Genomic DNA, 24,147 nt, shown 5'->3' with positions numbered 1-24,147 from the left:
GCTGATTACTGGAACTGCTCTTTCTCTCGCTGAGTTCTGTGACGTGACCCTAAACTGCTCTGAACAATGTAGTTTTTTTCTATAAATGGACTGAAGAGGTATAGTTATTGAGCCCACTACCCCTTGCACAAAATCTCTATAAATGGTTGCACTGTTATTTCAAACCCCTCTTACAGAGCTGACTCAATGTGACAGTCATGGAAGTTAATGCCAGAGAGAGGTCCTCTGGGAACTATAGAGGATAATGGAGTCCAACGGTTCCCCTGAATTCCCCTGAATTATCGCTTCATAAATATTGTCCTCGGTCATACCTCAAATAAAATACTGCATTTGACATAAAACTGAGGGTATAAAATAATTTGAGACAGTTCCAGATGCTAAGGACTTTTCACAATGGGAGTGTATGAAACAGATTAACCTAAACATTTCACAATGCAAAATTAAATATGTTCTTATTACCTTCCATAGAAATGTTTCATCCAATAAAAGTTCAAACATTGTTTAGAAGCATCTTCCCCTCAGCCGTAATTCAGGGTCTTTGTTCTCCCTAGGCTCACCATATGCTGAGGTGATCAGGTGATTCTCCAGCAATCATTTCTATTTTCGTCCTTCATGTGGAACCACTTTTAAGGTAATTGCTTCTCAGTTGTCAAACCAGAGATGACATACCCAACTTCCTCTATCCCTTCTCACCTGTTCTCTTGATGTACTGTATCTAGGGTATGGGCTAGGATCACTTAGCTTTCAACTGAACTACCTCAAACCACTTTCATCTTAATCAGAAAATAATCAAGTCCACATGTATAAACAAATGTATATTTTATTATTTCCATGGTACATGAACAATTAAAAAAATCTGAAAAATCTAGTAAAAAGTATTGTCATATGAAATATTCTTGTCACATATTCACTGTATTTATTTATCTATTTCATACTACTTCAGGTATTGTTGTCTGGGTGTTATGACCAGCAAAATCGATAAGCAGATATTTACATTCCTCAGCAGTCCCTTTGTCCAATAAAAGTGGTGATTAGGGCCACAGTATAACCATAGTATAACAAATCAACCAATCTCGACTTCACATAGCAATCATACCATCCTGGCATTTGATAGTATGATCCTGAAGTGGGAACTTGGGTTTGTGGTCCCTATTATACAAAGCAAATGTGTGCAGTCTGCTCCCTTAAACGTATGTGAAAAAGCATTGCATGACAGTGATTCATTTCCAGCACAGTTGAAGATCCATGCAAGAATAACCTCTGTTATGTTCACAGACTAACTGCACCCTGGTTGAATGTCTGAGACAGGATTATAATAGAGATGATCACGTACTGTAGGAATATCTATCAGAATAATATCTACCAGAATAAATGTTTCGTATGAAAATATTTTATGTAGAAAACATTTTTTCTCCTTTCTTTTCTGTTGAACGACCTTTCCCAAGAGGGAAGCATGATCAGTCTGAGTGAAAATATATAGAGATTGTAAGGCATTCTCCTTGGCTGTTGGCTTAGAAAACGAGTACTTTGCAACACCTCTACAGCACTTGTCTGCGCATGAACATAAGTTGATAAAAGTGAGGACCATTTCTGAGGGGAGCTGGTCCACTGCTCCAGATGAAATACTGAGATAGTCCAGATTCATGAGTCTGAGAGTGGATCAAACCTAGTCCTCAGGACCTCCGCACGTTTCATTGTTTATCCCAAATCAATATTTGGCAAGGGATCATCTACAGAAATATTTTTCTTACAGCCATCATATCACGTCAACACGTGATTTACTTGTGGAAGTATCTTACATCAGGGGTTGGTTTTGTTTATTTCACACAATAATACATATTTCCCTGTTTCATTTCCTGTGAGAAACCTCAATTCGTTGTGCATGTTTTACCATTTCACTTTATTTTCCCCACACTGCCCTCTGAGGCTGTAATTTGTCTTACTCATCATTAGAGTCATGGTTTCCATACGTAAACCAAGCGTCAATCTTCCAACCGCCCATGCAATTATCGATGAAGAGGGTGACATTTTTGGGCTCTAACAAAAAAAAACTGTTGAAGGGAGAAGCAAAAACACGAGAGAGAGAGAGAGAGAGAGAGAGAGAGAGAGAGAGAGAGAGAGAGAGAGAGAGAGAGAGAGAGAGAGAGAGAGAGAGAGACTCTCATGCATGATGATAAAAAACAATGCTTGGCTCTACAGGCAGAAATAAGTCAAATTGTCAGACACAAACCAATAAATCGTACTAGGGCCAAGTCATACATCCATTTAAAATGGCATCTCTTCCCCTTTCATTTCTTTGTAATCGCTTTATCTATCAAAAATTTGACAAACATTTGTGACTGACCATTTTTTAAATTGGTCCATTTTTGGCACTGATTCTAGTTCAGCTAAGAAGTATCTGCTATTGATAAACCTACTTTACATGAACAATAGCCATCCAAGAGGCCCTAAGGGGTCTCAAATCAAAGCATGTTTGCACATAACTGTCAAATCAGTTGCCCACAGCGGTGGGTGGGTGTAGGACAGCAGGATACAGCTCTTCTGCTCTACCTTACGCTGCCTGTCAACTGCAACTAATCTCAGCAGTTTGTAACTGAACTCGGTGGGGGTTCAAATGGTGGGTGTTAGGTGTTGCATGTCACCCCCGCATCCTCCACGTGCCCACAGTTTGTCTTACCCCAGCCTGAGAACTTGCACTGGTGAATGGTGTCCTCGTTCCCAACGCAGGCCACATCATCCATCCAGATGAGCCCAGTACCTGTATAGAGAGAGAGATCGAAACAGACAGACAGACCAGACAGACAGACCAGACAGACAGACGAAGAGGGCAGAAATTCTTTAGTCAAGATGAACCTAACAGTGAACATATGTCCTCTCAGCCTCCCATTGTTATTAATAAAAAAACATCCAGATCGACTCCAGTATTCAGGACTTACAGAAAAGTATGATTCACAGCTAAGATGATAAAGGAGGGATATACAGGGAGGGAATATAGGGGCGGCCAAGTATCAGGCACCTGCTATTCTATTGTTTTTCTTCGCAAATCACAGTCTTTATCTGAATAAAAGAGAGTGTGATAGCAGTCTGGTCTGGTCATACTCAGGCTCCTCGTACTCATCACACTACTCTCCTCTGAGAGCCCTTGGAAGCGTCAATGTGAGGCAGATATCTGGCAGAGGGATGCGAGCATGTCATGGCTTCACAAACACAGAGGCTCTGGAGACTGGCGCAAGTCTCTCCTCTCTCCAGGCACCAGGCAGGGTAGCCAAGAGCCACCAGAGGGGACCTCTGGCATTGAATCTATGTCTGAAATTGGGTTTATTGTGGTATCAATTACATTGAAGACAGAACTGAGAGGCCGACAAACATACGAGAGGACACCCTCTAGTGCCTGTTTCCCGGTCCAAATGAAAATAATTTCAAGACCCAGTCAAAATCTCTCGATGGCTTTGAGTACTAATTGCTGTCTGAAGAATGATGTGCAAAATGAATGTCCAACGTATGAACACAAGCTTAGGAACTCCATTGTTCATGATAATGAGTTGTGAGTTACAACAGTAGATGTGGGACACTGAATTCATCATTGGGTTTGAGAACATAATTCACTTTCAATCATTATGTATAGGTTCAGAACATTTGTGAAACAGCACAGTTAAACATATACAGTAAATAGAAAACAAAACTGGATGGTCTTCAGATACAGATGGGAGGGGTTGAGGGTAACTGAAGGATTAGATTCAAAACAAACAAAAGATACACTGTGTCCGATCTAATTTACCTACTTGCCAAATAAGCAGGTTAGAGAAAGACATAGGACCTCAAATATACAGTGCATTCGGAAAGTATTCAGCCTTATTCTAAAATGGATTAAAATGTGTTTTTCCTCATCAATCTCCACACAAAAGGCCATAATGACAAAGCAGAAACAGATTTTAGAAAATTTTTGCAAATGTATAAATATATAAAAAAACTGAAATATCATATTTACATAAGTATTCAGACCCTTGACTCAGTACCTTGTTGAAGCACCTTTGGCAGCGATTACAGCAACGAGTCTTCTTGGGTATGATGATACAAGCTTGACCCACCGGTTTTTGGGGAGTTTCTCCCATTCTTCTCTGCAGATCCTCTCAAACTCTGTCAGGTTGGATAGGGAGCATCGCTGCACAGCTATTTTCAGGTCTCTCCAGAGATGTTCGATCAGGTTCAAGTCCGGGCCCTGGCTGGGCCACTCAAGGACATTCAGAGACTTGTCCCGAAGCCACTCCTGCATTGTGTTGGCTGTGTGCTTAGGGTCAATGTCCTGTTGGAAGGTGAACCTTTACCCCAGTCTGAGGTCCTGAGCCCTCTGGAGCAGTTTTTCATCAAAGATCTCTCTGTACTTTGCTCCGTTCGTCTTTCCCTCGATCCTGACTAGTCTCCCAGTTCCTGCCGCTGAAAAACATCACCACAGCATGATGCTGCCACCACCATGCTTCACCGTAGGGATGGTTCCAGGTTTCCTCCAGAAGTGATGCTTGGCATTCAGGCCAAAGAGTTCAATCGTGGTTTCATCAGACCAGAGAATCTTGTTTCTCATGGTCTGATAGTCCTTTAGGTGTCTTTTGGCAAACTCCAAGTGGGCTGTCATGGGCCTTTTACTGAGGAGTGGTTTCCGTCTGGCCACCCTACCATGATTGGTGGAGTGCTGCAGAGATGGGAGATCCTTCCAGAATGACTGCCATCTCCACAGAGGAACTCTGGAGTTCTGTCAGAATGACCATTGGGTTCTTGGTCACCTCCCTGACCAAGGCCCTTCTCCCCTGATTGCTCAGTTTGGCCGGGCAGACATCTCTAGGAAGAATCTTGGTGGTTCCAAACTTCTTCCATTTAAGAATGATGGAGGCCACTGTGTTCTTGGGGACCTTCCATGCTGCAGACATTTTTTGGTACCCTTCCCCAGATGTGTGCCTTTGACACAATCCTGTCTCAGAGCTCTACGGACAATTCCGTTGACCTCATGGCTTGGTTTTTGCTCTGACATGCACTGTCAACTGTGGGACCTTATATAAACAGGTGTGTTCCTTTCCAAAGCATGTCCAATCGATTGAATTTACCCCAGGTGGACTCCAATCAATTTGTAGAAATATCTCAAGAATGATCAATGCAAACAGGATGCACCTGAGCTCAATTTCAAGGCTCATAGCAAAGGGTCTGAATAGTTATGAAAATAAGGTATTTCTGTTTTTTATTTTTAATACATTTTCAAAAATGTCTAAAAAAACATGTTTTCGCTTTGTCATTATAGGGTATTGTCTGTAGATTGATTTTAAAAAAACATCTATTTTAGGATAAGGCTGTAACGTAACAAAACGTGGAAAAAGTCAAGGGGTCTGAATACTTTCCGAATGCACTGTATGCCTAACATAACTACAACTTTGTTTGATTTATAACAACAAGGGATAATATACATGCAGGAAAACCATAGTGAATCCAGGTGAAAGCTATGATCCCTTCTTGACGTCACTTGTTAAATCCACTTCAATCAGTGTAGATGAAGGGGAGGAAACAGGTTAAAGAATGATGTTTAAGCCTTGAGACATGGATTGGGAATGTGTGCCATTCAGTGGGTGAATAGGCAAGACAAAAAAATGTAAGTTCCTTTGAACGGGCTATAGTAGTGGGTGCCAGGCACATTGGTTTGTGTCAATAACTGAAACGCTGATGGATTTTTCTCAACAGTTTCCCATGTGTATCAAGAATGGTCCACCACCCAAAGGACATCCAGCCAACATGGGCCAGCAACCCTGTGAAAAGCTTTTGACACCTTGTAGAGTCCATGCCCAGACGAATTGAGGCTGTTATGAGGGCAAAAGGGGGGAGTGCAACTCAATAATAGGAATGTGTTCTTAATGTTTCTTATACTCACTATATACAGTTTACCAAACCAATCCAGAATAATATATGTTTTAAATGCAATATGTCATAAGGATATAACTCTCCCCACAAAAGGTTCCCACAAAGTTAACATTAGCATAAGCATGTCTTTCTTATCCCACATTTGAATGAGATTTCACGTTATAATTCCTGGTCTTTGTTTGCTTCAGGGTTATATTCGAATGCTGGCAACATAATGAGCACAAAAAAGTACAATATGCTTTTTATATCCTGAATCAGACATTCATTTCTTTCACTCTAAGATGACAGTTTACAGATGTGCATGTGGGCCTCATCCCCATAGGCCTATCGGGGCTGTGTACCAGTGAGGGGATTCATAGACGGACTTGATATAAGATAAGAGGCCAAAAATATCCTACACTGGCTGGAGGTCGCAGACGAGACCATCAACCCTTTAAATGCCAGGGCTTGTCTGATATATCGTGTAAATATACATCTACAATGAGAACTATGTGTGTAGTTAGGAACTAATGTCTCCATTTCAGCTATTTTATTTGATGTATTTGTGTGTCTTCCCTCAAAAGTAGTAGTATCACTAATGCTCAAAGGAGGCCCTTTGTGTGTACGGAAATATCGTTCCGTATTGTTTTCCATATACTTTATGACCAGCAGTACTGTTGGGAAGGGACCAGGACCTGGTAGACCTACCGTCTGTCTACTCTATCCGTTTGTTCACAGAAACATTTTGAACTTTTAGTGTGAGCAATATTTTCCCTCAGAATGTTGGCAAACACACTCTGTATGATCAGAGTTTCTGCTTTAAGGTCATTCTACCACATGTAGCACCATGAGAGAAGACTCCAAGTTTGAGCACCACCAACTACAGAACATTGAATAACTGAAACATATTGAGTGCAGCATGAACTTGAAAAGGAAACTTGGCCAGGACCAGTATAGTATAGTGTACATTCACCACAGATGTTTGGACTGGGCCTAATACATCACTGTTGGGTTTATTTTAACTAGACATGCCTCCTAAACTGGTTTACCCAGCATCTCAACACTTATTTTGAAAATAATTTATTGTATTGACCATGTACAATGTCACCTCTAACATAATTATAGATACAAATATGGGTCAGGATGAGGTCAAGAATAAAGAAACAACATTTTGCTTCGCAAATGGGGTCTATGAAAGAAAGACACATTTACAACTCTTTAATTAATCCTCAAAAGTAAATGTGAATTATTGTTAATTTAAAAAAAATGGTTATTGGAATTAGATTTGTTTTTTTTTGTTTTGTCCAGATTAATTTGAACAAAACCCTAATATTTTGATTGGACCAAACATAGATGTGTGTGTATGCATGATGTAATGATGGTTGTGGAAAATAGGTCATAAGAGAGGAAACAGATGGATATTACCACTGGCACATTTTTGATGGCATCTGGCTCATATGATGTTCCCTGTAAACGTATATGAATCTCAGTAGTTTTCAAATGCTTTGTGCACTAATACCCACCATAAAAAAGTACAATTACAACAAAAAAATTGTAAAAATCCTAATCCGCCTCCACAAGTTTATCACAGTCTGCACTGTAGTTAGTTCAAATCTCCATAGAGATAAAAAAAAAGCCAAAAGGCTTACCTTGTCCAAACCGGCCTGTTTTATGGATCTCGAAGGCTCCTTTGTAGCCAAGCATCCTGCAGACCACGTCGCCGTCCTTCTTGTCCCAGACGTCATCACACACCGTTCCCCAGCGTCTCTCGTGGAACACCTCCACTCTCCCCTCGTGAGGGCCTGATCCATTCACCAGCCTCACCAGTGTCTCATCCACTGAATTGCGCACACGCACACACACACACACACACACACACACACACACACACACACACACACACACACACACACGCACACAGCAGGGGAGAGAGACATGGATGGTGGTTCGAAAGGGGAAGCTGGTCATGGGCCAAACAAAACCCCTAGCCACAGAACACTGATCAGATTGAGGTGGCTTGACTCAGTGTATTAACCTCAAAGATGGATCATAGAGTGCATTTCTGTAAAGTCAACTAAATTACAGTAATATTCAGAGGACATTGGCTTGTTGATTTTCTAACCTGGCTTTACTTAATGTCAATTATTTTTTCATAACCGGGAAAATAAAACAAAACACCTGAACACATCTTTAGGAAATGCTTTCCATGAAGCTTGTTTGTTCAAAGGGGTTTGCTATTAGGGGTAATTACTGCCTCCATACTTGGTGACCTCCATAACTGCAGTTATAAAGAGTGAAATTTGTGGTCTTGTCGGGGCAGGAGAAGGTGTTGAAAACAATTAGTACCTCCCATTGGAAGATTAACTCTGACTGAATTAGCCATTATTGACCTTTTTAGGAGATGGATAACCTGGGGCTCCAATGGCTGAACATGAATCTGGAGGATAGACTCGAGAAGAGCACAGGAACAAGGTCAGGAATTTGGTCTGAGAATGTTGTCACAAGAAATAGAGATGCAGGGACCGGATATTAGCCATATCATCAAGTGAAATTATTACAGTTTGTCAAAATAAACTTTAGTTGACTAAACTTTAGTTGACGCAATCCGTGTTCTAGATGGCCATCACAGGGACCAGTCTATGTGCTATCGTAACGGTGCTGAGACCATCTCCTCCATTACAGGTCACCTCCGCTGTGTGTGTTGATGCTAAACTGCCTTGTTTAAAGAGGGTTCTGGGTGGGTATTGTCATTATCCTTGTTTTGTTCGTGTGTGTGTGTGTGTGTGTGTGTGTGTGTGTGTGTGTGTGTGTGTGTGTGTGTGTGTGTGTGTGTGTGACCGTGTGTGACCGTGTGCCCCACAAGACAGCAGGCGTCTCTTTCCCCCAGCACACACAGTGGGAGGTTGATCCGAGGGGCCTCCCATCCACCATCATGTTTGGGAAGATTTAGTAAGAATAGGATGAAGAGAAAATGCTATTTCATGCCAGGATGTCATATTACAGCTCCCCTGCACATGAAGCCTAGTCCTGTAATGAAGCCTAGTCCTGTAATCCTGCAACAAAATCCCTAATGAAAAACATGTTGCAGCCAGGTATGGACCTACCTTCAAGCCAGCATGAGGCTTGGTTTGTTCAAATCATTTTAGAGGTTCAGACAGAAACTTAAGTTAAGTTAATCACACATCCAACAGAAAACCTCTTAGCAGACTTCTCCTGAGAGAGACTCACGCACAGTATAATACATGGCCTATTAAAGTCCAGCTAATTGATAAGATGAAAACCAGTACTTCCCATTTCTACCACCACACTCATGATATCTCTCTGTAGTTTCACAACTGAAGTATTTGTTCTAGAAAAAGAGTTGTTTAGTCTTATGGGAGAAAACACGTTAACGCGGCCACACTCCATCACCATCCCCGAGCTGGAAATGCGATAACCCAGGAAGGAAACGGCTGGTTTGGAGAACACACTCAATCAGTGCTGTCAATACCTTATAAAAGCAGGCACGTTTCCAAATGTGCCTCTGACGATTAGAGCACTGGCCCACTTTGCTATACTTTACGTCATCAAAACTACAATTTGAACTAGGTCTTTTCATTCTGAAAATACACTGGGGGAAAAATTATATCTAATTTAGCATGTATGAGCATGTTACGATTTACTAGGAGTGGTGTCCTCGGTGTCATAGAGACGGGACAGCGCGTCGGCCTTAGTGTTAAGGGAACCTGGTCTATAAGAGATCGTAAATCTAAAACGTGTAAAGAATATGGCCAACCTAGCCTGACGCGGATTCAGTCTCCTCGCTGCTCGAATATACTCCAGATTACGGTGGTCAGTCCAGATGAGGAAAGGGTGTTTAGCCCCCTCTAGCCAGTGTCTCCACACCTTCAGGGCTTTTACCATAGCGAGTAACTCCCGGTCCCCCACATTATAGTTCTGCTCCGCCGGACCCAGCTTCCTAGAAAAGAAAGCGCAGGGACGGAGCTTCGGTGGCATGCCCGAGCGCTGAGACAGCACGGCTCCAAGCCCAGCCTTGGACGCATCCACCTCCACTATGAAGGGTCCGGATGCGCCAACACGGGAGCTTCAGTGAACAGCGCCTTCAACTGGTTGGAGTCTGCCAATTACGCACAGCGTTAACGCGGCCACACTCCATCACCATCCCCGAGCTGGAAATGCGATAACCCAGGAAGGAAACGGCTGGTTTGGAGAACACACATTTCTCAGCGGTGACGTATAGGTCATGCTCTAGCAGTCGCCCAAGAACCTTGCGCACCAGGGAGACATGCGCGGCGCGTGTGGCAGAATAAATCAAGATGTCATCAATATAGACTACCACACCCTGCCCGTGCAAGTCCCTGAGAATCTCATCTACAAAGGATTGGAAGACGGCTGGAGCATTCTTCAACCCTTACGGCATGACGAGGTACTCATAGTGGCCTGATGTGGTACTAAACGCTGTTTTCCACTCGTCTCCTCCCCGAATACGCACCAGATTATACGCGCTCCTGAGGTCCAGTTTTGTGAAGAAACGCGCTCCGTGGAATGATTCCACCGCCGTAGCGATGAGAGGTAGCGGATAACTAAAACCCACTGTGATCGAATTGAGACCTCGATAATCAATGCACGGGCGCAGACCTCCCTCCTTTTTCCTCACAAAAAAAGAAACTCGAGGAGACGGGTGACATGGAGGGCCGAATGTACCCCTGTCTCAGAGCTTCTGTGACATATGTCTCCATAGCCAACGTCTCCTCCTGTGACAGTGGGTACACGTGACTCCGGGGAAGTGCAGCGTTCTCCTGGAGGTTTATCACGCAATCCCACCGTCGATGGGGTGGTAATTTGGTCGCTTTTTTCTTACAAAAAGCAATAGCCAAATTGGCATATTCGGGGGGAATGTGCACGGTGGAAACCTGGTCTGGACTCTCCACTGTCATGGCACCGATGGAAACTCGTATACCCCTACCCGAACACTCATCTGACCACCCCTGAAGAGCCCCTTGTTTCCAGGAAATGAGGGGATTGTGAATAGCCAGCCAGGGAACCCCCAACACCACTGGAAACCCAGGGGAATCAATAAGGTAGAAACTGATCTTCTCCCTATGATCCCCCTGCATTACCATGTCCAGCGGAATCGTGGCCTCCCTGACCAGCCCTGACCCTAACGGTCGGCTATCTAAGGAGTGCACGGGGACAGGTGGGTCTATCTGCACTAACGGAATACCCAATTTACGGGCGAGTCCGCGATCCATAAAACTCCCATCTGCGCCTGAATCGACTAGCGCCTTATGCTGAAGAGAGGGAAAAAACGCAGGGGAAAAAATTAACAAAAACATGTGACCAACAGGGAGCTCTGGGTGAGTTTGGTGCTTGCTCACCTGGGGTGGCCGAGAAGTGTTCCTCCGGCCAGCTTGACTCCTAGAGGAACTCCTCCAGCACCGGTCCGAAGTGTGTCCTCTCCGTCCACAATAGGCGCAGGAGGAGCCTCCTCCTCTGGTCTCCCTAGATGCAGCTCCTCCCAACTCCATCGGAGTGGGAGCGGGAGGGCTGGAAGGTGGAATTGACAGGACCCCTTCTGAACGCCCGCAGGCAGCTAGCAGGTTGTCCAATCGAATCGACATGTCTATTAGTTCATCCAGGGAGTGTTGTGTCCCGACAAGCTAGCTCCCAGCGGACGTCCTCCCGGAGACTGCACCAGTAATGGTCTATCAGGGCCCTGTCATTCCACCCAGCACCAGCAGCTAGGGTCCTAAACTCCAACGCGAAGTCCTGCGCACTCCTCGTGTCCTGTCTGAGGTGGAACAGTCGCTCACCCGCCGCTTTGCCCTCTGGTGGGTGGTCGAACACAGTTCGAAAACGGTGGGTGAACTCCAGGTAGTTGTCCCGAGCCGGGTCTGGGCTGTTCCAGACAGCGTTGGCCCAGCCCAGGGCCCTACCCGTTAAACAGGAGACGAGGAGGCTCACACTCTCCTCACCTGAGGGAGCCGGATGCACGGTAGCCAGGTAGAGCTCGAGCTGGAGCAAAAATCCCTGGCACCCAGCCGCCGCTCCATCGTACTCCCTCGGGGGGGAGACGCAATGAGCTGGACCCAGAGGACGACGTAGGTGGAGTAGGTGGCGTCGTCTGTGGGGGAGCTGGGGTAGACGTCGGTAGACCACTCCTCTCCCATCGTTCCATCCTCTCCATCATCTGGTCCATCGCTGTACCGATCCGATGGAGGACAGCTGTATGGTGATGAACGCGCTCCTCCATAGTTGGGAGAGGGGTGGTCGCTGCTCCTGCTGACTCCATTTAGGTGGTGCGGGCTTCTGTTACGATTTACTAGGAGTGGTGGGTGGAATCAGGCGCAGAGAGCAGGGTTCAGTAGATTGTCAATTTATTCTCCGGCGCATAAAAACGGTCACGCCAACACACAGGGCGCATACAATTGACCAGCCCAAACACAGGACCAAAATAGTCCGGAGAATACATACACGAAAACCACCATACAACAGAGTAACAAAAAACAGGCCCGCACAAATACCCAGCGGGCCTAGTGCCCTTAAATAGCCTACAAACAAACACTAACTCAAAACAGGTGTACCCAATTACCCAATAAACAGAAACAAACGGAAAGGGAATCGATGGCAGCTAATAGGCCGGCGACGACGACTGCCAAGCGCCGCCCGAACAGGGAGAGGCACCATCTTCGGCAAGATTCGTGACAGAGCAACATAATTAGGACAAAAACAATAACCGATTAAAGAACAAAAATGGCTATACTGACCTATAAAACTGGCAATCAACTAAACGTTATGTCTTCCTCTCTACTCTTAGGAGAGAGTAAGAGAGTGAATCTGAATCTTAGTGCAACAGCTTACAAAATCTGGACCTTTTGCAACAAGATTTCTGGACTAAGACAATGCTGTCCATTTTGGGGCGTGTGTGTGTGCAGGTCTAAGTGCATGCGTGAGTGTGTATGTTCACAACTTCAGGTTGTTCATGTGTAAATGCACCTCCCATTGGAAGATTAACTCTGACTCAACTAGCCTTTATTGACCTTTTTAGGAGATGAATAGCCTGAACATGAATCTGGAGGATAGACTCGAGAAGAGCACAGGAACATCTTGTTAATGTCTTGCAGATGCTGCAGCCTGAGCTCCGCTCTACTCTTAGCCTGAGACATGCAGCCAATCTGGCAGACTGAAACCATGTGTCTGCTGCAGATATGTAGGCATAACTTTACTCTGGTAATGGCTCAGGAATCTTCAATCTGTCCAGTGAGACGCAGACCCAGGTTATCTCTGATAGGGGTGTGATGGGGCTAGTCCAGAGCCATGGTGGTATTAGCAGGTTAGCAAACATGGCACAGTGGATGAGGATCTGTGTGCAGTAGGTAGCTGAACCGACATGGAGAAGCCCACGCTCGTATAAATGGCTAATTCGGCACAATGATGCATAGGTCTACTTGACTGGCACTATGAGGTCAGATTGATTTAGCCCACAGAGCCAAATTAGAGATACGCGTACTTACTGTTGTCATGACCTTGGCCTGGGGGTAGGTTTATGACAGTCATAAATACCTCTTTCCCTCTTTTCCTCTCTCTACCCTACTGATGTTACATTTGCAAAACCCTTGGTTAACATAGAGATTCTGGGAACATCAGAAGGTGGGGGGAAATTAACTATATTCTGGTAATCCGACCAATTGAACATATGCGGTGGTACTTAATGAATATGATGTCAGTTTGGTTGTCATCTGAGACATTCTCATCAATGATAAGATGACATGAACTCTACAGTGGAAAGTCTACACATCAGAGTTATCGGATTCACGTGGAATTGTTGTTCAATTTAAATGTTTGAATATGAAATTATTCGTGATGGGATGAAATGTGATTTTAGCTTCTAAAATGTGAGATTTCAGTTTTCATAAGTTGGGCTCTGCTCAATCAGTGGCCCCCCCTTGTGAAGGGACATGGGCTATAAAACTTTTCAAACGCACCCTCCTCTCCCTTCCTATAAAAGCATGTGAAGACAATATAACCTCCTGTTCCGAGGACGTGAGGACGACGGTCTGATGTCAGAATGGTTCAGATAATAACTACAGAACGAAGCCAACATCAGCGTGAGCTTTGGTTGCGAATGGTATGAACTTTGAACTCTTATTCACTACAGAAGTGATACCTTCTAGCCGTTGATTTAGCAACAGCCACTGCAAACGAGGGTTAGGAAGGAACAGACAGACTATCCTGTCTACCACACAACGACGTTACTACGACGTCTTCAATTTACCAGCAGAGACATTCTTCAAAGGACAAAAGACTCGGTTGGGCAACAAGGCCTTCCATCTACCACCAACCTACCAAAGCGCAGCTCAGAGTAAATATTTATTGCATTTTCCTTTTCCAAATGGGCGGTAATTTAGAATGCATAAGATACTGTATTTACGATAGCACAGCTTCGCCCTTTGTTCCTCAGTCTTCCCGCTCTTTCACTCCTTTTCTTTTGTGTAACCAGCCATCATATCTGTTCCGACCGCGAAGGACGTTTACCTTTATGACGTAAGTTATGATTTAAATATGTGTATGTGTAATTCTGTGTGATTAGTTAGGTATTTAGTAAATAAATAATTAAACCCAATTTTGTATTGCTGATTCAACTTGTTCTAAGAATTTACCATTGTTCGATGATCTGGAAAGGATTTGAACATTTATGGAACTAGGCCACACGTCTGGGTTAAGTCAACATTATTGGAGGCCGCTGATAGGAATCTAAAATAGAAAGACGCTTTCATTTTGATTCAGCCTGTATGAAATTGAAAAGCAGATTACATAATATACCAAGCTTATTGTACACATTTTTGGAGTGTTAAAGACAAACATTATTGTGTGTGTGTGCTGAAGATTCCCTGCCCCCGTGTTGTTCGCTGACGTAGTCAGCGGGTAACTTAAGCGAACACATTCCTGTATGAGGGCCGAGAAAGCTAATTATAGAAATCTGAGAAATAGAGCGTTTGGCCAAACGCAGGGCTATTTCTGCCTGGAGCGTTTCAGACGTGGGTAGGCTCGGTCATTATTCATTTCTTGAGCGAGGACAAAGAGCCAGCCGATTGAAATTCAGGAGATATAAGCTTGACCAACGATATATATATCTCTGTCCCTCTCACGAGTAGACCAAGGTGCATTTCGTTGTTTGTCGCGTGTTCCGGTTAAAACATCGTCAAAAAACGCCGAAAGGGGTTTGAACATAATACGTTATAAGCAAAACCTTTCCCTTGCCAAGGTAATCCTATGTGCTGCATTTTCAGGCACAAGGAAGGGTTTACATTTACATTTACATTTAAGTCATATAGCAGACGCTCTTATCCAGAGCGACTTACAAATTGGTGAATTCACCTTCTGACATCCAGTGGAACAGCCACTTTACAATAGTGCATCTAAATCATTTAAGGGGGGGGGGGGGTGAGAAGGATTACTTATCCTATCCTAGGTATTCCTAAAGCTAACAAGGGAAAGTAGCCATTTTGTTTTCTTGTGCTACGTTGAAATTCCTCCACCTTGCGGAACGGAAGTCCGGCTCCGGATAGTTCCATTTGATTTCCTGACACGTGAAGGAAATGCTATAACCACTCCCCAAACACATCTAGTTAAGTGGATGGGTCACTATTGTCTAGCCTGTTGAAACTCTGGGGCGCTATAGGATTGTGCAAAATATTTTGATGCTCGACTATGCATATAATTGGTAGCTTGATGAAATTATTTTCTGTGTGCCCTAGAAAAGCGTTTATAAGATGAAACGATCCAAGGATTTTGAGACTCATTTTCCATTGTTATGGCTGTGAATCGAGAGGAGTGAGTCAGCCCTTTCTGTCGTTTCCCCAAGGTGTCTGCAGCATTGTGATGTAGGCATATCCTTGGAAGATTGACCATAAGAGATCACATTTACCAGGTGTCCGCCGGTGTCCTGCGCCGAAATTGGTGCGCAAAAGTCAGCTTATTTTTCCACAGAATTCAGAGAAGAATGCAGGCTACGAACGATATATCAATGAAGAGATATGTGAAAAAACACCTTGAGGATTGATTCCAAACAACGTTTGCCATGTTTGTTATTATGGAGTTAATTCGGAAAAAGTTTGACGTTGTAGGTGACTGAATTTTCGGTTCGTTTCGGTAGCCAAATGTGATGTACAAAACGGGCGATTTCTCCTAACAAAACACTTTCAGGAAAAACTGCACTTTGGTATGTAACTGAGAGTTCCTCATTGAAAACATCCAGTCTTCAAAGGTAAATTATTTTATTTATTTGGATATCTGGTTTTGTGAAAATGTTGCGCTGCTAAATGCTACTCAAAATGCTAAGCTGTACACAAATTAGTGAATTGCTATGGTTCAAAAGCATATTTTGAAAATCTGGATGACAAAGAAAAGGCTAAGCTTGAGAGTAGGCGCATTATTTTCATTTTATTTGCGATTTTCAGAAATCGTTAACGTTTTAGCTAATGAGCCTATTTAACGCTTGGGGACAGAAACAAGACATGTACACATGTTCATGAAATATATTGTAATCTTGTAACTTGATGGATTATGTAATCAGCTGGCTCACCTAGTTAGACATGTAATAACGCATTCACTGACTGTTGTCTGCAATCATTTGTGGCTTGCACACTGTGTCATTACCCTCCCCCTGTTCTTCTGTAGATACACTGACAATGACTGAGAATACACATTGAACATAAATAAAATACAAACACCCGACGACCCCCATCGGGATGGACTTCAAAGACAAAGAACTCTGTCATTTAATAGACACCAGGCTGGAGGTTTACCAGAAATTACTCTCTACCTATGTCATTTCAATGTATTTAAGGGACTGCATATCATGTTTCAAAATACCATAAGAGCTGGATGAAGGAGCCGTGTGCAAGGTGCATCATTACGCATTGAATAAACGGTCTATTATTATACCTTATCCGCCTTGTTTCAACTTGAATTTCCCATATACTTATTCATTAACACTAGCTACACAATAAACCAGCATTTTCATTGTCATAGCTGTAGTATAAATCTGCAGGTAGCTAAACAGCTAACCAACAGGTGCAATGTTAGCTAGCTAACATTAGGCTATAACTAGCAATGCAAATGATATTACTACACAGATCATTTCTGCTTGTTCCAGCTAATAGTATGTTTGAATTACAAATAAAACATATACTATCTGGAAATGTATCTGCACTGACCGCTACACAATATTCGTGGAACATTTCCAGACATTTATCAATTTAATACGTCTGGCAATTTAAATTCTGAAATAGACATTTTAAATAATATCCAAATTGATGAGTTTTCTAAATAAGACATCTTTTTCCAAACTAACCTAGATGAAGCAACTTCTCAGAATTTAAGATACAGGTTTGACATTAAATCGATCAATCAGTAAAATTGGTTTTTGCAAAACCATTCAGTAATCCAGTAGAACAGAAAGGCTACAATTCGGTCTTGTGTTGAATGTTCCCAACATTTGATCTACTCATTCATGATATCCAATCAATGGAGATTGTATGGATTATCGTTTCATTCAATTTAATAAGTTAAATTGTTGAACATAACTTAATGTTCTTCCAATCAAATGAGACAAAGCTTCTAACATTAACCTCAGGTTAATTAAAGTTTAATACCCAGATAGCCTACCCGGAGGAAATCCATTGATTCATAGTTTGCTTTTGCATATTCATTCACGTTCAACTTCCACATTACTGATACAGTATTCAACATCTATTAGATTAAACTTGTCTTTGCATCAGCTTCCAATGAATTCCAAACTTTGAAAAAAATAGGAACATTTTTCCTTTAAATTTTTCTAACAATGTGCAAGCTATCAAAGGAATTGGTCACCACTCCTCTGCTAATTAGTAACCTCCACCCAAAAAGGATTGATCTCTGACCTCACATCTAGTTAAAAAAAAAAACTGTGGATGGCTTTGTCACTTTTGCACTGATGTCTAATACCACAGTGTACAGCTGATTCACGTCCACATGTTGAGGGGACATGAAAAAGCAGGAAATGAAAACATTCTGCTATCGAGATGTTTGAAATCTGAATAATTAAATGTAATTACAAATACTTATGACCATAACAAAATCGTTGTCTCCACACAGCTAAATGATATAGTCCACTCCAAACTAGATCACCACATTCCAGATGAGACTGAATTAAGATGACGATTAATATTGTAAAATATTACTATGTTTATTCGGAAGATAACAGCTCTATGTGTAGTTAATTACATTTACATGATTAGCTCAATCAGGTAATATTAATTACGAATAAATTATTTTATAGAATAGCATGTTATATAACTGTAGTTAGCTGTAATCACTAAAACTTAACAGTCAAGCACACTAAGTGGAAATACTTCCTTTAGGGAAGTGGGAAATGAGAAATAGAATTGAGTGCACTTTAGAGGATTTACACTGTTAAGAGCATTTATGACTATGTGCTGCAGTAGAAGGAAAGCCTCCCTATCCGTCAGTGGAATTAGGTCTGAGAATGCTGTCACAAGAAATAGAGATGCTATCAGCCATATCATCAAGTGAAATGATTACAATTGTCAAGATAAACTAAATACTGCTGTAGCCTACTGCATAACCTCCCATGTTGAGTTTGTCAACTTGTACAACATTTACTCTATAATGTATCTCCCTGTGATATCTGTAGAATACAAACACGCTACATCTCTCTGGCTTTCATTGACTAAATGTGTTTGTCTTCTTTGGTTGTGGTTGCAAACACAATCCTGTTCTACCCTGGACTGGGTGCCCCTGCTCACGGTAACCCATATAGAGATGGCCATCACAGGGACAGTCTATGTGATATCGTAACTGTGCTAGCTCCTCCATCTCAAGTCAATTGTATGTGTTGACTAGACTGTGTTCTGCCTTGTTTAAATTGTCGTTATGTGTGTGTGTGTGTGTGTGTGTGTGTGCGTGTGCGTGCAAGTGTCTCTTTCCACCAGCCAACTCAGTGGGAGGCTGACTGTCCACCACATTCAAAAAATGAACAAGGGTTCTTCTATAACCCTAGGGTTCCCTGGCACTGAAAATGCCCCCGAAAGGTTCATATGATGGGGTTCACTGGTGGGGTCCTTGCAGGAACCTAACAAACACTGAATTTGAAAGGACAGCCCGGCTTTAAGGTAAGATGATGATACCATCTACCTTTTCATATTGTGCAAAAGAAAAAGGACACAATTCAATGGATATCAATCAACAGAATAATATGTAGGCCATTAGAATATGTTGAAGGCTAGCTGTTTTGGGTGAAGATGGGACTGCTCACTTTCTTTGTCTGCAGGTATAAAGACAAGAACACAAAGGACCACCAGTCAAAAGACAACCTACTCATTCACTATTTTCTATTATAATAGTGAAGAATCAAACTATGACCTATGGAATCATGTAGTAACCAAAAAAGTGTTAAACAAATCAAAATATATTTTAGATTTTAGATTCTTCAAAGTAGAATGTTTGCCTTGATGACAGCCTGCACACTCTTGGTATTCTCTCAACCAGCTTCACCTGGAATGCTTTTCCAGTCTTGAAGTAGTTCCCACATATGCTGAGCATCTGCAGTCCAACTATCCCAGGGTTGAGATTGGGAGGCCAGATCTTCTGATGCAGCACTCCATCACTCTCCTTCTTGGTCAAATAGCCCTTACACAGCCTGGAGATGTGTTGGGTCATTATCCTGTTGAAAAACAAATGATAGTCCCACTAAGCACAAAGCAGATTTGATGACGTATCACTGCAGAATGCTGTGGTAGCCATGCTGGTTAAGTGTGCCTTGATTCTAAATAAATCATTACGCATTGAATAAACGGCTTTTATTATCCATTCACCTATCCGCCTTGTCCAGACTCATCAGACCAAAGGACAGATTTCCACAACTTGATCTCATTTCCTCATATACTTATTCATTAACACTAATGTTCCGCTGACCTTCATGTCTTAAAGTAATGATGGAATCGTTTCTCTTATTTGAGCAGTTCTTGCCATAAACTATCTTCTGTATATGTCCCCTACCCCAAAATAAACATTGTCATAGCTTTTAACAAGTGTATAAATCATGCAGGAGAAGAACCTGATGCAGACAAAGTGTTTCAGGAGAAGAACCCGATGCAGACAGTGTCGAAGTAACAACTGTTTATTACTAGAACAGGGGGCAGGAAAAACGACATGTCAAGGACAGGCAGAGGTCAATAATCCAGGGTGGTATGACAAGGTACAGGCAGAATGGTCAATACCGGGAAAACAAGAAAAAGACAGGAGCAAGGGGAAAAACGCTGATAGGCTTGACAAACAAAACTAACTGTCAACAGACAAACAGAGAACCCAGGTACAGATACACTGGGGATAATGGAGAAGATGGGCGACACATGGAGGGCAGTGGAGACAAGCACAAAGACAGGTGAAACAAATCAGGGTGTGACAAATGCAAAAGGTAGCTACTTTGAAGAATCTTAAATATAAAATATATTTGGATTTGTTTAACACTTTTTTGGTTACTACATGATTCCATGTGTTATTTCATGGTTTTGTAAAGTAAAACCCTTGAATGAGTAGGTGTGTCCAAACCTTTGACTGGTACTGTATGTCCATTAGTATTGGTATGTTATGCAAATCACATCCTCCTCCCTTACCTCTTCAATGAAAATCACATAGGCCTCTACATTATGGACAAGGTATGCGTATGAAAACCATAATCAAAAGTTTTTTAATTCACATTTACCATAAAAACCAAGGTATGAATACGGTTGTGTTCGTGTTTTGTTAACCATCTGTATAATTACTATTTTTTGGATTCAAAGACATCACTCTCCCTTCTGCTTTTCCACAAAAATCATAATAAACACTGCCAACTAAAATACGCTCATGACATCTCTCTGTAGTTTCACAACTGAAGTATTTGTTCTAGAAAAAGAGCTGTTTAGTCTTATGGGAGAAAACACTAAAAACAGTGCTTGTGAAAGCAGGCACGTTTCCAACTGTGCATTTGGCGATTGGAGCACTGGCCCACTTTGTTATACTTACAGCTACAATTTTAACTAGGTCTTTTCATTATTAAAATACTGTAACGTCTGCTTCCAACTCATACTCTCAAACATGTAGATCCCCTGAACGCAGCTCACTCTCCAGCTCCCAATCACCTGAATTCTGATCACCTGTTCACACACCTGTATGCCATTTACACACACTATTTAGTTCAGTCCATTGCATCCCATCATTGTGAGGTATTGTTGGTTTTTGTCCACGGTCTAGACAGAGCGCTGTTTAGGGCCATATTAGTCCTCCTGTGTATCATAGTTTTTGTCCATTTTATCCATTCACGAACATTGTTATTTTTTCTATTTCCTGCCTGTACTTTTGCCTATCAGATTTCCTGTCATCAACCTCTTGCCTGATCTCCCGGACTACGTCATTAGCCATTTTCCTTGCCTGTAGTGTTACCTTTTTGGATTCCCTGTGTATGACATTCTGCCTTTCCCTGGACCCAGCTACCTGCCTCCTCCTGTGGTCCTTTACTAAATAAACACCTGCTGCGCCCTGTGCTTGAAACAAGCACTCTGTCTCCCATCATACTCATTACAAATACAATGGGGGAAAAATGATATCTGACTTGATTTTGGCATATGTGAACACATAATAAGGCCATAAACAATAACTGATTAAAAAAACAAAAATGGCTACACTGACCTATAAAACTGTCAGTCAACCAAACGTTATACCTTCCTCTCTACTCTTAGGGAAGAGGAAGGGAGTGAATCTGAATCTTAGTGCAACAGCTTTCAACATCTGGCAGGGAACCAATGTTCGGCCCTTTGCAACAACATTTCTGGACTAATGGACTAAGACAATGTTGTGCATTTTGGGGCGTGTGTGTGTGCAGTTCTGAGTGCACGCGTGAGTGTGTGTTATGTTCACAACTTCAGGTTGTTCATGTGTAAATGTGACCGCTCACGCATGTGTATATGAGTAAAGTCTCTAACTCAGCACTGGGTTGACACTTCAAATGTGGAGAATGGAGCTTGTGCCTGTCCTGTAAAAATAATCTTTCCAATCCAAGCTTACTCCAGTTTCTGTTGGACTCTTGGGATATCGTATCAAAGTTCGGTACCCCCATCCTGAGAGGTGAGTGGATGTTAGGGTGAAAGGCAACGCTATGGCAACAATTACCAAGTAAGCTTTAAAGCACCTGACATTTTACAGCTTGTCACGCTAGTTACGGTATATGGGGCTTTAGGTTCAACTGCACCCCCAACTCTCAGCCCCAGCTCTCAGCCCTAACCCTCAGCCTGAGGTAAGCGCCAGCTCTCAGCCTTCTAGGAGAAGCATGGTTGTCAGTTGTGACATTCTAAAAGTATAGCGGGGTAAAGAAGATAAATGAACAAGGGGACTGGGGGAGAGCCCCACGGTGTCTGAGCTGTGACAGACCTTCCTCTCACTACGAGGACCTATACTTTGTGTGACACCACTGCTTTCCATCAACCACTAGCATGAGAGCTTGACAATTATGGAAACAAATCCAGACCAAGTACCAGAAGAAAACCTCTTAAATCACATGGCTTTGAATGTGGAGTTCTGATATTTTCCTGGTTGTAGCGAATGAAGAGAAATGTATTTCAGATGTTTGTAGCTGTCAGTTTAAGAAGAACACCGTTCCAGCTCTCATCACACCAAAATGGGTTTAATGATGTCATAGAGAAAGAATAATATTTCCTGTGTGAGGGAAGAAATTGAGGTTTTGCGGGTTTGTTTTCTTTCCCTGCTTGAAAACACATTGTGGTTTTATTGAAATTACCTGTCAGTGGGGGTGTGAGGGCGTATACTGTACAACGATACGACAGGCCCACTCAGTACAACCAGGCCTACTAACCAGTTTGCCCATGCTTCAAACTTGGTGAATAAATGTTTTGATACATATTATTTGGTGAGGTAAGCCATATTGAGTGGTTTGGATACAGGAAGAAACCTGTAAAACGTCACGCTAATAACTGCTTCAACATATGAGGTGACCGTTCCATGTACAAGTAGAGCAGAGATTTATGCTTGTTGTGGCTCGGTCCATAAAAATAGTTTATTTTTCTGTTTGATCCACTGGCATCCCTGTTTACAAGTGGGGTCTGCCAGGTGAGAGCCTCCAGCTACTGATGTAAATGAGTAATGAACTCACTAGACTGAGACCAGCATGTGACTTCAGCTCTGGTGCTGAGTTTTGGAATGTGTTGTGATGGAGTAAACAGCATTCCAAAGCAAAACAGAGAGGGAAAAGGCCACAAAAGACCCTCTGCACTCCTTCACCCCACGAAGGAGTTCAGAGGTAGTGAAAGTTGATTGGTAGGTCAGTTAGGGTTCAATTCTATAGCCTACCTGGGTTTTATTACAACCTATTCCAATAACTCATTTTACGATGCAGCAGTGTCAGCGATATGTACGCAGATAACAATGGACACCATCATCGACCAAGATCATTTGGAGGATGAGGAGGGATCAGCAATCCCATAACTCTTCACTGCTCACTGGTCTCACCTGTTTTTTCACCACGGTCACCTCGGTCTCCCTTCTCGCCCTTCAGTCCTCTGTCTCCTTTGTCACCTTGGAAACGAAAGACAGACAACAAAATATTGTGTTACGCTCAGTGGCAGAATAAGAAGTAACACAGATTAATATACTGCTCAAAAAAATAAAGGGAACACTAAAATAACACATCCTAGATCTGAATGAATGAAATATTCTTATAAATATTCGTATAAAATACTTTTTTCTTTACATAGTTGAATGTGCTGACAACAAAATCACACAAAAATGATCAATGGAAATCAAATTGATCAACCCATGGAGGTCTGGATTTGGAGTCACACTCAAAATTAAAGTGGAAAACCACACTACAGGCTGATCCAACTTTGATGTAATGTCCTTAAAACAAGTCTAAATGAGGCTCAGTAGTGTGTGTGGCCTCCACGTGCCTGTATGACCTTCCTACAACGCCTGGGCATGCTCCAGACTGTCCAACTCCTGGACAGTCTGTGGTGCAACGTGGCGTTGGTGGATGGAGCGAGACATGATGTCCCAGATGTGCTCAATTGGATTCAGGTCTGGGGAACGGGCGGGCCAGTCCATAGCATCAATGCCTTCCTCTTGCAGGAACTGCTGACACACTCCAGCCACATGAGGTCTAGCATTGTCTTGCATTAGGAGGAACCCAGGGCCAACCACACGAGCATATGGTCTCAC

General features: G+C 42.6%; 1 protein-coding gene across 1 annotated transcript in view; it reads right to left on the bottom strand.

Moving 5' to 3' along the window:
- Window positions 1-802: 802 nt before the first annotated feature.
- LOC135557592 (scavenger receptor class A member 5-like) overlaps window positions 803-24,147 on the bottom strand; it is a 53,019-nt gene continuing 29,674 nt past the window's right edge. Inside the window, exons 7-9 of the mRNA XM_064991005.1 lie at window positions 23,443-23,508; window positions 7,527-7,715; window positions 803-2,758 (exon numbers count right to left, since the gene is read on the bottom strand). Coding sequence (XP_064847077.1) covers window positions 2,625-2,758; window positions 7,527-7,715; window positions 23,443-23,508 — 389 coding nt within the window. The 3' untranslated portion in view covers window positions 803-2,624. The remainder of the gene's footprint in view (window positions 2,759-7,526; window positions 7,716-23,442; window positions 23,509-24,147) is intronic.

Source organism: Oncorhynchus masou, chromosome 16 (genome assembly GCF_036934945.1).
Source record: "Oncorhynchus masou masou isolate Uvic2021 chromosome 16, UVic_Omas_1.1, whole genome shotgun sequence".
In the NCBI taxonomy this organism is placed as follows: domain Eukaryota; kingdom Metazoa; phylum Chordata; class Actinopteri; order Salmoniformes; family Salmonidae; genus Oncorhynchus; species Oncorhynchus masou.
This window is presented reverse-complemented; position numbering and strand designations above follow the sequence as displayed.